This window comes from Aquarana catesbeiana, linkage group LG02 (assembly GCF_042186555.1).
Source record: "Aquarana catesbeiana isolate 2022-GZ linkage group LG02, ASM4218655v1, whole genome shotgun sequence".
Classification (NCBI taxonomy): Eukaryota; Metazoa; Chordata; class Amphibia; order Anura; family Ranidae; genus Aquarana; species Aquarana catesbeiana.
In genome coordinates, this window is record NC_133325.1 from 129,753,665 (window position 1) to 129,768,060 (window position 14,396).

General features: G+C 43.9%; 1 protein-coding gene across 3 annotated transcripts in view; it reads left to right on the top strand.

The window, feature by feature from the left end:
- CRYL1 (crystallin lambda 1) overlaps nucleotides 1–14,396 on the top strand; it is a 223,710-nt gene that overhangs the window by 168,299 nt on the left and 41,015 nt on the right. For all 3 annotated transcript variants that reach the window (XM_073613462.1, XM_073613463.1, XM_073613461.1), the window contains one exon: nucleotides 13,289–13,394. In XM_073613462.1, the coding sequence (XP_073469563.1) occupies nucleotides 13,289–13,394 (106 nt within the window). The remainder of the gene's footprint in view (nucleotides 1–13,288; nucleotides 13,395–14,396) is intronic.

The following is a 14,396-nucleotide window of genomic DNA, read 5'->3' on the forward strand; positions in this document are numbered from 1 at the left end:
TACCCAAACGAAATTTGCGTCCTTTTCTTCCCACAAATAGAGCTTTCTTTTGATGTTATTTGATCACCTCTGCGGTTTTTATTTTTTGCGCTATAAACGGAAAAAGACCGAAAATTTTGAAAAAAAAAGACATTTTCTACTTTTTGTTATAAAAAAAAATCCAATAAACTCAATTTTAGTCATATATTTAGGCCAAAATGTATTCGGCCACATGGCTTTGGTAAAAAAAATGTCAATAAGCGTATATTTATTGGTTTGCGCAAAAGTTATAGCGCCTACAAACTAGGGTACATTTTCTGGAATTTACACAGCTTTTAGTTTATGACTGCCTATGTCATTTCTTGAGGTGCTAAAATGGCAGGGCAGTACAACCCCCCCCCCCCCCCCAAAATGACCCCATTTTGGAAAGTAGACACCCCAAGGAAATTGCTAAGAGGCATGTTGAGCCCATTGAATATTATTATTTTTTTTTGTCCCAAGTGATTGAATAATGACAAAAAAAAAAATACAAAAAGTTGTCACTAAATGATATATTGCTCACACAGGCCATGGGCATATGTGGAATTGCACCCCAAAATACATTCGGCTGCTTCTCCTGAGTAAGGGGATACCACATGTGTGGGACTTTTTGGGAGCCTAGCCGCGTACGGGACCCCGAAAACCAAGCACCGCCTTCAGGATTTCTAAGGGCGTAAATTTTTTATTTCACTCCTCACTACCTATCACAGTTTTGAAGGCCATAAAATGCCCAGATGGCACAAACCCCCCCAAATGACCCCATTTTGGAAAGTAGACACCCCAAGCTATTTGCTGAGAGGCATGTTGAGTCCATGGAATATTTTATATTTTGACACAAGTTGCGGGAAAGTGACACATTTTTTTTTTTTTTGCACAAAGTTGTCACTAAATGATATATTGCTCACACAGGCCATGGGCATATGTGGAATTGCCCCCCAAAATACATTTAGCTGCTTCTCCTGAGTATGGGGATACCACATGTGTGGGACTTTTTGGGAGCCTAACTGCGTACGGGGCCCCAAAAACCAATCACCGCCTTCAGGATTTCTAAGGGTGTAAATTTTTGATTTCACTCCTCACTGCCTATCACAGTTTCAGAGGCAATGGAATGCCCTGGTGGCACAAACCCCCCCCCCCCCCAAATGACCCCATTTTGGAAAGTATACACCCCAAGCTATTTGCTGAGAGGCATGGTGAGTATTTTGCAGCTCTCATTTGTTTTTGAAAATGAAGACAGACAAGAAAAAATAATTTTTTTTTCTTTTTTCAATTTTCAAAACTTTGTGACAAAAAGTGAGGTCTGCAAAATACTCACTATACTCTCAGCAAATAGCTTGTGATGTCTACTTTCCAAAATAGGGTCATTTGGGGGGGTTTTGTGCCATCTGGGCATTCCATGGCCTCCGAAACTGTGATAGGCAGTGAAGAGTGAAATCAAAAATTTACGCCCTTAGAAAGCCTGAAGGCGGTGCTTGGTTTTCAGGGTCCCATACGCGGCTAGGCTCCCAAAAAGGTTCACATATGTGGTATCCCCATACTCAGGAGAAGCAACAGAATGTATTTTGGGGTGTAATTACACATATTCCCATGGCATGTTTGAGCAATATATCATTTAGTGACAACTTTGTGCAAAAAAAAAAAAAAAAATTGGTCTTTTTCCCGCAACTTGTGTCACAATATAAAATATTCCATGGACTCGACATGCCTCTCAGCAAATAGCTTGGGGTGTCTACTTTCCAAAATAGGGTCATTTGGGGGGGTTTTGAACTGTCCTGGCATTTTATCCACAACATTTAGAAGCTTATGTCACACATCACCCACTCTTCTAACCACTTGAAGACAAAGCCCTTTCTGACACTTTTTGTTTACATGAAAAAATTATTTTTTTTGCAAGAAAATTACTTTGAACCCCCAAACATTATATATTTTTTTGAAAGCAAATGCCCTACAGATTAAAATGGTGGGTGTTTCATTTTTTTTTTTTCACACAGTATTTGCGCAGCGATTTTTCATACGCAAATGTTTGATGAAATAAAAAAGATGATCTTAGGCCGAGTACATGGATACCAAACATGACATGCTTTAAAATTGCGCACAAACGTGCAGTGGCAACAAAATGAATACATTTTTAAAAGCCTTTAAAAGCCTTTACAGGTTACCACTTTAGATTTACAGAGGAGGTCTACTGCTAAATATACTGCCCTCGATCTGACCTTCGCGGTGATACCTCACATGCCTGGTACAATTGCTGTTTACATTTGGCGCCAGACCGACGCTTGCGTTCGCATTAGTGCGAGAGCAGAGGGGGACAGGGGTGCTTTTTTTTTTTTTTTTTCCTTTATTATTTTTTTGCTTTTTAATCTTATTTTTAAACTGTTCCTTTCATTTTTTTTATTTGTTTTTAATCATTTTTATTGTTATCCCAGGGAGTGTAAATATCCCCTATGATAGCAATAGGTAGTGACAGGTACTCTTTTTTTGAAAAAATTGGGGTCTATTAGACCCTAGATCTCTCCTCTGCCCTCAAAGCATCTGACCACACCAAGATCGATGTGATAAAATGCTTTCCCAATTTCCCAATGGCGCTGTTTACATCCGGCGAAATCTAAGTAATGAAATGCTCCTAGCTTCCGGTTTCTTAGGCCATAGAGATGTTTGGAGCCACTCTGGTCTCTGATCAGCTCTATGGTCAGCTGGCTGAATCACCGGCTGCATTCTCAGGTTCCCTGTTGAGACAGGAGAGCCAGAGAAAAACACGGAAGACGGTGGGGGGGGCATTCCCTCCCACTGCTTGTAAAAGCAGTCTAGAGGCTAATTAGCCACTAGGATTGCTTTTACATGAAAGACGACCGCTGGCTGAAAAGAATGATACCAAGATGATACCTAAACCTGCAGGCATCATTCTGGTATAACCACTCAAAGTCGTGAATTGCGTACATGAAGACAAAAAAATGGTTAACAATAAAACACAGTAAACGGTAAAGTATAAAAAATTGCATACCTGAAAAGCAAACATGATAAAACATAATAACAACAAAACATTGCAGAATAGAATACAGTAAAAAAGAGCAGAACAATAGAGAGAGAGAGAGAGAACAATGAAACGACAACTATTTTTTTTTTTTGTTTTATATATTTTTTTGTGGGTTTTTTTTTTTTTTTTTTACACTTTTTTTTGTAACTGTAACTTTTATAACTGTAACCGGTTCCAGGTTCAGGTCTCTCAAAATGCGATGGCATCTTTGGAGACCCTGTGAAAGTGTGCCTAGTCTGTGCACTGCGTTTTTGGGAACCCTAAACTGCTGGGGAAGCTAGTATAGATCTGATCGGATCAAATATTGATCCGTTCAGATACTATACCACTAAGGGAGGTGTATGCTGCGTGCGTGGGTGTTAGCGGTACTGGCGCTGATCTGACGCTGCCTGGGGCGACGCATATCACCGCCGGGTGATCAGGGGGCTAAACCTTTATTCGGTAATAAACGGCGGGTGTCCTGACACTATAAAAAATAAACGAACTAACCAGCGTCACCCGTAACAGTTATACGGTGATCACTGGTGAAAGGGTTAACTAGGGGGCAATCAAGGAGTTAAAACATTTATTAGGTAGTATATGGGGGTCCCTGACGCTATAAAACGCTAACGGCGAACCTAAATACCTCCTGAACTAGCGTCACCAGTGACACTAATACAGCAATCAGAAAAATGATCACTTAGCGACACTGGCGATGGGGGGTGATCAAGGGGTTAAAACTTTATTAGGGGGGGTTAGGGGGGTACCCTAGACCTAAAGGGGGCTAACACTAACTGCCCTACCACACTAACTGTCACAAACTGACACCATGCAGTAATCAGAAAAAAAAACTGCTTGGTGTCAGTGTGACGGGGGGGAGGGGTGATTGGGGGGGATCGGGGGGTAAAGGGGGGTGTATTGTGTGCCTAGCATGTTCTACTGTATGTGTGTGTGTTTTACACTCACATTGCAGTCTTCTCTCCTCTGCGCTGGAACGGAAAATGCCAAGCCGAGGAGAGATGACATAATTTCCTCTGCCTCTGTGTACTATACAGAGGCAGGGGAGCGATCGCGAGGGGGGGGCCACGAATGGATGGCCTCCCCCTCATCTCTAAACGCTCCCAGACCAAAGCCGACCGCCTCGGGCACCAGAGGGGGGGGTCCGATCGGACCCCCCCGCCCGCGGGAAGGCAATCACGTACCAGGTATGTGATTTTGCCTGCCCGTGCCATTCTGCCGCAGTATATCTGCGTGAGGCGGTCGGCAAGTGGTTAATGATATGAGCAGGGACCCCTTGGCGTGAAGCCGCAGAAGCCGCTCCTATCCTAAATGAACGACCAGAGTACGCCTTAGGGTCCAGACCCAGATTAGCCAAAAGGATGCAACAATGTAAAATGAATTGAGCTGCAGAGAGGGGAGCACAAGGGAAGGGCAACAGAGGCCCATCCCTGGGTTTATCAGCCGTAGCACTGACTAGCTGGTCTAACACTAACACTAACACTGGGCACCATGCCTTCCGGGTCTCAAAGAACCTAATGTCCGTACCGCCTCCTGTTTGCTGTGTCTTGCACGCATGTAAATGTAAACAAAAATAGCCTGGGTGCCTGACCAACTGATTGGCCAGAAGTATGCGAGACCCTGTACCAGAATACGCAAATTCCCCTGGCCTCAGAAAACCGAAAAAGGCCAGATAAATCGCTGCCTTAAGCACCAAGCTCGGTAACCACCCAAAAGGAGATCTAGAGAGAAAATCGGACAAGTCCTGGAAAATGTGACCAGTTATGGGAAGTCTACTGAGCGTGACAGGAGGGCTACACTTCTGGATTCCTTTGAGGATGGCCCTGATCGGGTGAGCGGAGAAAATAGAGGGCCTATTAGGGTCTTCTAAAAACATGAAGTGTTGAATGCTAGCCAGATACGTCCTGATAGTACTATGGGCCAGTTTGAGTTGAGAGTGGCAAAAAGCGGTAAAAGCAAGTAGGTACTGGATATTATAACTGTCGAAGCTAGGAAATCTTGCCTGGAAGGCCTGGAAGACCCTCCAAGCTGTGGCATACGCCTTCCTGGTATTCAGAGATAAAGAACTATTGATTAAATTAGCCGCTTCAACCCAATGAGAGTCTAATCCATCACTAATTGTTGGAACTGCGAAGAAGGCGTGGCGCAGGCGTCTGCGTCCGGGACCTGCTGAAAAAATAACGGGAAATTAAACCAGGACAAAGCATGAGCAGCTATGTTATCTATACCATTGATGAATCTACAATGGATGTGAAAGTTGAAATGAAGGGATAACCAAATGAGCCTACGCACAAATCTCATGATCAGCAAGGATCTGGATCTGCCACTATTGATAATCTCAGAGATTGCTTGATTATCAGTAGAAAAAAACACTGTCTGTCCTGCCCATAGGAGTGTATGGGATACACTTCGAAGAAAGCCGAAGTCTCAGTAAACTGAGGAATTGCCAAAACCTCGTCCGACCAAGATCCTGTCATCCAATGTGAGCCAAAAATGGCTGCATAGCCCTTGGTGGCTGCTGAGTCTGTGAAAATTTGGGGAGAGGAATTAGACTCAGCCGGGATAAACATAGCGACCCCATTCCAATGCTGCAGGAACTCATCCCACATAAGAAGGTCAGAAAGCGCGGAAGGATCCAGGAACACCTGAGCATCAGAGTTGGGGGCTGAAGGCAATAATGATAACAATCTAGAAATGAAAGCTCTCCCCTGGGGAATGATCCTCATAGCAAAATTTAACATGCCGAGAAGCGACTGTAATTCAACCCTGGTACAGACTCGGGAGACTGTAAACGCATGAATGCGATCTCTGATTCTCATGAGCTTGTCTGTGGGAAGACTGGCCTGCATGGATTGCGTATCAGGCGTGATACCCAGGAACGTAAGTCTGGTAACTTGTCCCTCCATCTTTTTGACTGCAAGCGGGATGTTAAGTGCAGAGAAAAGTGAAGTAAGTTTTCGAAGGTCGGAGGGGACCTGATCACCACCTTCAATGAGGAGAAAATCGTCTAAATAATGGATCACCTTGTGACAATTCTCCCTGTATGTGAGGATCCAGCTAAGAGCCTGAGCAAAAGAGTTGAACAACCAAGGGCTACTTTTAGACCCAAACGTAAGCTTGGTGGCGAAATAGTAAACACCTTTCCATTTGATACCATGCCACTGCCAAAGAGACAGTAGAATAGGCAGAAGCTTAAAAGCATCCGCAACATCCGCTTTGGACAACCAAGTGCCTGAGCCCACCTCAATGATAGACTGAATCGCTTGATCCACCAAAGCATATTTAAGAGAAAATTCTTCCGAAGGGATCAAAGAGTTGAGGCTAGCAACATGTGAGCAATGAGGGGCAGACAAGTCATGGATTAAACGTAGTTTATTAGGAAATCTCCCTCTAACAAGCCCCAGTGGGTTGACCCTCCATACCCGAAAGGGTGGCGAAGTGAATGGCCCGATGACAAACCCCTTTTCAAGTTCTGACTGTAGTCTACCGCCTCAGTATCTCTAGAAGATGACCTAAGGTTCTCACACTCAAAACTATCAGATGGTAGGGAGACAAACCCTGTGTGGAATCCCTCAGTAAAACCCTTAGCCAAAAAAACGCTCCATGAAGGTGACGGGTGGGCAGCTAAACACTCCTGCAAAAAAGGTACGTTGATACGGCTTAGTCATGACGTTTTATTCTATTTAAGTGAACAGGCTGACTTAGGGTGAGCCCTGAAACACCCAGTACAGATATGCAGCAATCGGCATTGACTGTAATTGCATACCCCAAGGTTGTAGTTATTGCAAATCTGGGATTTCCCCAGAAAATGAATAGGACGGCCTAACTTATCCAAAGGAGCGGGTTGGCCTGAGGAAGGGAGCATCATACCTGACCCCCTGGACGTACTAGGTAGTGCAGGAACCTCTGAATTGGGGCACCAGTATGTCGACGACGCACATACCGGAGACCTGAGCCCAGCGAAATGCCGGCAAAATAATTCGGTATTTATGTTGCTCCAAACCGTCACCACCTGAAATTGAGCAAAACGGGCCGCAGCTTTAGCGGCAAAAGACCGGTGATAATCATAAAAGTTGGACCCCCATACTTGTGGCCTAACTCGACCACTGTATATAGGTACAGGTCCAACTCCTCCCTCCTGGAGTCACAGAGCAGATTATATCTCTGTAGAGACTAAAGGCCAAGACAAACTCAGGGATGGACAACTTGCGATTAAGCCTGTGATCCCTGGTCTTCACTACCACTGAAACATCCCCACAAGCGTAGGACCTGTTGTCCGCAACGTCATGGGCAGCAATTAATAGGGATGCCAGGTTGACATCCTTCCCCTCCAGGATGTCCTTCTTAATATTACCCAGAATAAAATGTGCTGGGGTGACGGGGAGCACACAAAAAATTACCTGGACCTACCGGTACCGGCCCGGGTACCGAGGGGGTCCCGGAATCTGCTAAAGCCACCGGGCAAGCAGCCACTGCAGTAGCTGAACTCGGCTGACTCTCCAAAACCTCCACCCTATTGCGCAACTCTTGGCAGGATGTGGCCAGGGAACTAAGGGCAGTGTGGATTTCAGCCAAGGAAGCAGCCACAGTCCGTAGGGTAACTTGCTCCGCACTTGTATCCGCTGTACGAGGGAACAGCAACCTAAAAAGCTGGGCTTTCCGGGCAGATGCCGGGTATGAAATCCCCCTGCGCTGGAGTTCTGCTATCAGTCTAGGAACAGTCCAGGTTCTGAGGGAGGGTACGCTGCCGTGCTCCGACCCCCTTGCTGAAGAAGGCAAGATGGAAGTGAAATCCCCAATATCCGCTGCTTGTGACATGACCTGCAAACAACAAATAAAACTTGAGAAAACAAAGAACTAAAACAACTGACCCCACGACTTACCTGTGAATAATGGACGCATACCCCCCCCAAAACAACGTAAAAACAGGACAGAGCATGCCGGTCATGGGCAAATTTAAAAACGTAAACTCAGGCCTGAAAACCTGTCAGGCTAGTGATGAAAATAGTAACATGTAACACAAAAGATGAAGATTGAGGTGTACGTATGTGATACGGACAAGGAGACTTTCTACTGTACAAGCCTATTAGAAACGATCAACTCAATCCGCGTGAACCTGAACACGTGACAGGTGACTGCATTGGAGATGCCAAACTAACCATGAAGATGTGACAGAAAAACCCGTGGAACCATAAACAGAGAAAGTCAAAACCAGATAAAATAAAGGAACCCCAGCAACTGGAAGCAGCACGTGACTTGTGCGAGCAACTTGAGTTGTCAGAGAAACGCAAGCTGCGTGAAGAATGAAATCAAACATGAGTGAGAGAATTAAAAACGAGAGTTATGTGAGAATGTGGGCAACATGAGAATGTGGCTGCAGGAATAATACAACCTGCACGAAAATGTAAAAAAAAAAAAACTTGAAAAAATAAATAAAATAGCCCGAGAACATGACACACCCGAGAAACAAACTCGCATGAGAAGCGTACATCGCAAGAGAAAACGGCAAAACATGAGTGAACGCAAATCGCACGAAAAGCAACTAGCATGAGAAAACGTGAAAAACCACGTTTTTACACCAGACACGAGAAAACGTAAATTTGCATGAGAAAACGTAAATCGCATGAGAATATAAAACATAGTAGGAAAAAACATGAGTAGCACAAAAGCAGGAATGACCCAAAAAACGTCAAAAGCATGATTGTCCGCGAAACACAAGTTGCACGAGAAACGTACCCTGTGTGAGAAATGTACCTTGCATGAGAAAAACGTAAATTGCATGAATGAAACGTAAATTGCATAATGAAATGTAAATTGCATGAATGAAACGTAAATTACATGAACGAAAAGTAAATTGCATGAAGGAAACGTAATTTGCGTGAAAGAAACGTAAATGCATGAGAAACGTAAATTGCATGATAAACGTAACATGAATAAGAAAAACGTGACCTGCCTAAGGAACGATATGCTGCGTGAGCACAGAAAAGGAGACTTGTCACAGAACTAGCCAATTAAAACAAACCTCAACCTGTAGAAACCCATAGACGTGATGAGTAACCAGCAGAAGTGTCAAAACTAACTAAACCTACAATACATACCTGAACAGCCTGGGAAACACTAAAAGAATCCTGAGCACCTTGCTGCAATGTGGAAAACCACTATAGAAGGAGAAACAGGAACGTGAGGGTTTTTTTTTTACTCTAAAAAATAATTTCCTCCTTTTAACCAGAAATAATAGACCCGACATGCCCAAAATACCAGAAAATAGCAGCTGGCAATAATCATTGTGAAGCCATGGAGCTGAGCCGAGGGTCCCTGTAGAACTGCCCCTCAATCCTCCAGCGCCCCCCCTCCAGCCTGCTCCTGAGCCCTTAGTGCGGATACTGTACATGCATGCTGACATGGAAATAATGGGCGGAAAATGACACATGCTACAGTAGGGATGAAATGAAGTTTGATGACCCTGACAGAAGCACCTAAGACCCCTCAAAACCCGCTACCCTCCCCACGCACCCCCCACTAGTGACACTAACCCCGAGTGGGGTGACCGAGTAGGGAAGTCGAGACTCCCCTTACCTGCCCCTCTGCCGAGCCAGAGGCTCTGGACAGCACTGCACGAGCTCCTGTTGCTCCAAACCCGGAAGTGACGTCAGAGTCGCCCGGGAATGACGTGCCCGCTGTACGAGAGCCTACAACCACAAGGGACGGAGGCAGAGGCGGGCCGGCTTTATGCAGCCTGACTCCGCCTACAAAAACAGGCTGACCTACGGTCAGCCTTATACTTGTATTATACTTTATCATATTTAACTGTATGAATATTTGTTTTGGTACTTTTTAGATACTAATGTCTGTGAAAATTATTTTTTATTCACTGGCCATATAGAATGTGCCTTATCTCCTGAAGAAGTGTTCAATACGCGCAACATGTACAGTAGAGCTTAGCTGATCCACAGCACACCTCCTATTATTCTACGCTACATCTGATGGAACAATACCAATGGAAATTGATCCTTGGTTCTTTTGACAATAAGTAGCCCAATGTTATTAGTTCGGTGGTTGGTGTGTTAAGTGTATCAAGGCAACATTGTTGCACAGTGGATAGTCAACGGTTTTAGGCCCCTTTCACACGTGCGGACCGTATGTCCGTATTTCATCCATCCGTTTTTGGATGAAATACGGACATACATGCATCCCTATGGGATAGCGGGTGTCAGCGGATGTACATCCGCTAACACCCGATGTTGTCCGCCTCCGCTCTCGTCCGATTCTGCGGACGGAAGAAAATCCTATTTTTCTATCCGTCTGCAGAGCGGATCGGATGAACACGGACAGACGGTCCGTGTTCCTCCGATCCCCCATAGGGGAGAGCGGAGATCTGACAGGGCGGTCCCTGCACAGTGTGCGGGTCCCGCCCTGTCATCTGCCTGCTCAGCTGGGGAAAGCGGAGCGATCCCCGCTGAGCAGCGGATAAACACGGGGCGGATCAACACGGATCCGTCCCGTGTGAAAGGGGCCTTAGCATTGTTCAACTGTAATTATGTTGTAATAAAAATGTATTTAATTTTACTATGTTATGTTACATTGTGGCGCCTATAAAGTCCATCATCTAAACCTCCTCTCTTTGTTTATTATTTGAGCTTTTGTATACGTTTACTGTAAAACTGAATAAGAAGATTGAAATCTAAAGAGAAATAGACATAACCCTTACTAGGAAAATGATTATAGGACCCTGAATGGTGGTCTTTCTTTCATTGCCTATTAGGGATATTCTTAAAGCTGATTCTGGGCTGAGCAAATACTGTCTAAATACAAGAGGCATAAGTATTTTTTACTCAAATCATGGTCTTCCTTGTGTTTTTTTTACACATCTATGCAGTAATCTGAACATTGACACTACAGATATACAGTACATAAGATCACTTTGCCTTATAGTATATGCACCTAAGCTATTTTGTCCATAGCTTTACAGTCAGGTCCATAAATATTGGAACATCGACACAGTTCGAATCTTTTTGGCTCTATACACCACCACAATGGATTTGAAATTAAACGAACAAGATGTGCTTTAACTGCAGACTTTTAGCTTTAATTTGAGTTTCAATTTGTATATGTGCCTCCCACTTTTTAAGGGACCAAAAGTAATGGGACAATTGGCTGCTCAGCTGTTCCATGGCCAGGTGAGTGTTATTCCCTTATTATCCCATTTACAAGGAGCAGATAAAAGGTCCAGAGTTCATTTCAAGTGTGCTATTTGCATTTGGAATCTGTTGCTGTCAACTCTCAATATGAGATCCAAAGAGCTGTCACTATCAGTGAAGCAAGCCATCATTAGGCTGAAAAAACAAACCCATAAGAGAGATAGCAAAAACATTAGTTGTGGCTAAATCAAAAAAAAAAGAAAGAACGCACCGGTGAGCTCAGCAACACCAAAAGACCCGGAGGACCGCAGAAAACAACTGTGGTGGATGACCGAAGAATTCTTTCCCTGGTGAAGAAAACACCCTTCACAACAGTTGGCCAGATCAAGAACACTCTCCAGGAGGTAGGTGTATGTGTGTCAAAGTCAACAATCAAGAGAAGACTTCACCAGAGTGAATACAGAGGGTTCACCACAAGATGTAAACCATTGGTGAGCCTCAAAAACAGGAAGGCCAGATTAGAGTTTGCCAAATAACATCTAAAAAAGCCTTCTCAGTTCTGGAACAACATCCTATGGACAGATGAGACCAAGATCAACTTGTACCAGAGTGATGGGAAGAGAAGAGTATGGAGAAGGAAAGGAACTACTCATAATCCAAAGCATACCACCTCATCAGTGAAGCATGGTGGTGGTAGTGTCATGGCGTGGGCATGTATGGCTGCCAATGGAACTGGTTCTCTTGTATTTATTGATGATGTGACTGATGACAAAAGCAGCAGGATGAATTCTGAAGTGTATCGGGCAATATCTGCTCATATTCAGCAAAATGCTTCAGAACTCGCTTCACAGTGCAAATGGACAATGACCCGAAGCATACTGCAAAAGCAACCAAAGAGTTTTTTAAGGGAAAGAAGTGGAATGTTATGCAATGGCCAAGTCAATCACCTGACCTGAATCCGATTGAGCATGCATTTCACTTGCTGAAGACAAAACTGAAGGGAAAATGCCCCAAGAACAAGCAGGAACTGAAGACAGTTGCAGTAGAGGCCTGGAAGAGCATCACCAGGGATGAAACCCAGCGTCTAGTGATGTCTATGCGTTCCAGACTTCAGGCTGTAATAGACTGCAAAGGATTTGCAACCAAGTATTAAAAAGTGAAAGTTTGATGGATGATTGTTAATCTGTCCCATTACTTTTGGTCCCTTATAAAGTGGGAGGCACATATACAAACTGTTGTAATTCCTACACCGTTCACCTGATTTGGATGTAAATACCCTCAAATTAAAGCTGAAAGTCTGCAGTTAAAGCACATCTTGTTCGTTTCATTTCAAATCCATTGTGGTGGTGTATAGAGCCAAAAAGATTAGAATTGTGTCGATGTCCCAATATTTATGGACCTGACTGTATATTTCTTAAAAATTAAAGCAACTTACATGCAAAACGAATGCACCTTAGTTTGCACCCAGGGATAACCTACTACCTGGATAATCACTAGCCAGGCAAAAAGCAGTATATGCAGCTTGTCTGTGCAGAACTTTACAATCTGGCAATAGAATACCCCCCCAAGCTGATTGGACATGCATGTGATAATCATGATCTGGACAGGCCTTAGCTGTAGTTTAACATATGGCTCTGTTCCAGATTTTTAGGGAACCTTGCTGGAAAATGGCTATAGGTAAAACAGCTTTGTAGACCTTGCTATAACTGTATTTGTCTGTGGTGTAAACAAGTAGAAAGGGTTATACTGTATATTTTTCCCAAAGCACAACCCAAATAATGAACATTGTATTCTCTGGCTCTCACCTGCGTTTACACCATATTTTTCTCCCTCTGAGCCTTTTCTCTCTTTGTTGCCCCCTACCCAATTGTAACATTCCTATTCTCTTCACTTCTACTTTGTTGTATTTCTACTTATCATATGCGTTATATGGTTGAAAACTGCTACTGTACATGGAATCTTGAGATGATATCTGCGTAACATTTTTTTAATTTCCTAATACTTGGGAAAACATGTGACTAAAGAAATATTTGAACTGGAATGGTTTATGTAGATGGTTAACAGGCCTTTTCTTAGATCTTGCTAAATTTTTCATCCACAGGATGGAGTGATATCACCAAGGGATGTGGACATCGTCATGTCCGAGGGTCTTGGGATGAGATATGCTTTTCTTGGACCTTTGGAAACTGCCCACCTTAATGCGGAAGGTGAGATCACAGAACGTCCCCACCCCCCACTCCACTGGCTTAAATGCTAATAATACCATATAGGAAAGGTTAGCTATTACTAAGGTCTTATGGTAAAGATCTGAAAAAATCAGATTTTAAAATGATCAATTTTTCCCCTATGTCATGTGAGCACCAAGTAGGCTGTACTCTTCGTACGTAAGGTCTGCTTCACACTTTTTGGTACAGTAAGTGCAAAAAATAGTAGTTAATGAGATCTGTACCATTATATTCAATGACCAGGTTCTTGCATCTGTATTTTCACTCTCAGTGTTTTTATTCAAGTAGTGTTTGACAGACATGTGTCTGCCTTTAGGAGAAATGTAACTAGTGGCTATGAGCAACAGAGCTTGTCTTTTGATGTAAGAGGACCGTTACTGGCTGTTTCCTGACACTTTGATTGTTTGTACTGCACAAATTAAAGGACAGAGGAAAGAAAGAAAAGGCATGGAAGTATGAGGGTAATATGCACTTTAATCTGCCTTTCCCATACTTCTCCTTTAACCACTTTCCGCCCCCGCGCTATAGCCAAAAGACAGCTACAGCGTGGGCTTCCAGTGCCGGGAGGGCGTCCATAGGCGTCCATCCGTGATCATGCTCTATGATCGTCGAGTCCTTTGGCCTTTGCTCAGAACTCTCACTAGATGTCAGTATATTTTTTACACACATATATGGTAATGACTCTGTTACTCAAAATATGTTATTCTTTACTGCAGCGCTTGATACAATGTTGCAAGAAGCAGTTGCTAATGTTTAAGGCCCCTTTCACACTGGTGCGGTTTGCTAAAAATAGCGCCTGCAAACCGACCTAAAACTGCCGCTGCTGTGTCTCCGGTGTGAAAGCCCCGAGGGCTTTCACACTGGAGCGGTGCGCTGGCAGGAGGGAAAAAAAACTCCTGCAAACAGCATCTTTGGAGCGGTGAAGGAGCGGTGTATACACCGCTCCTTCCCATTGAAATCAACGGGGCAGCGCGGCTATACCGC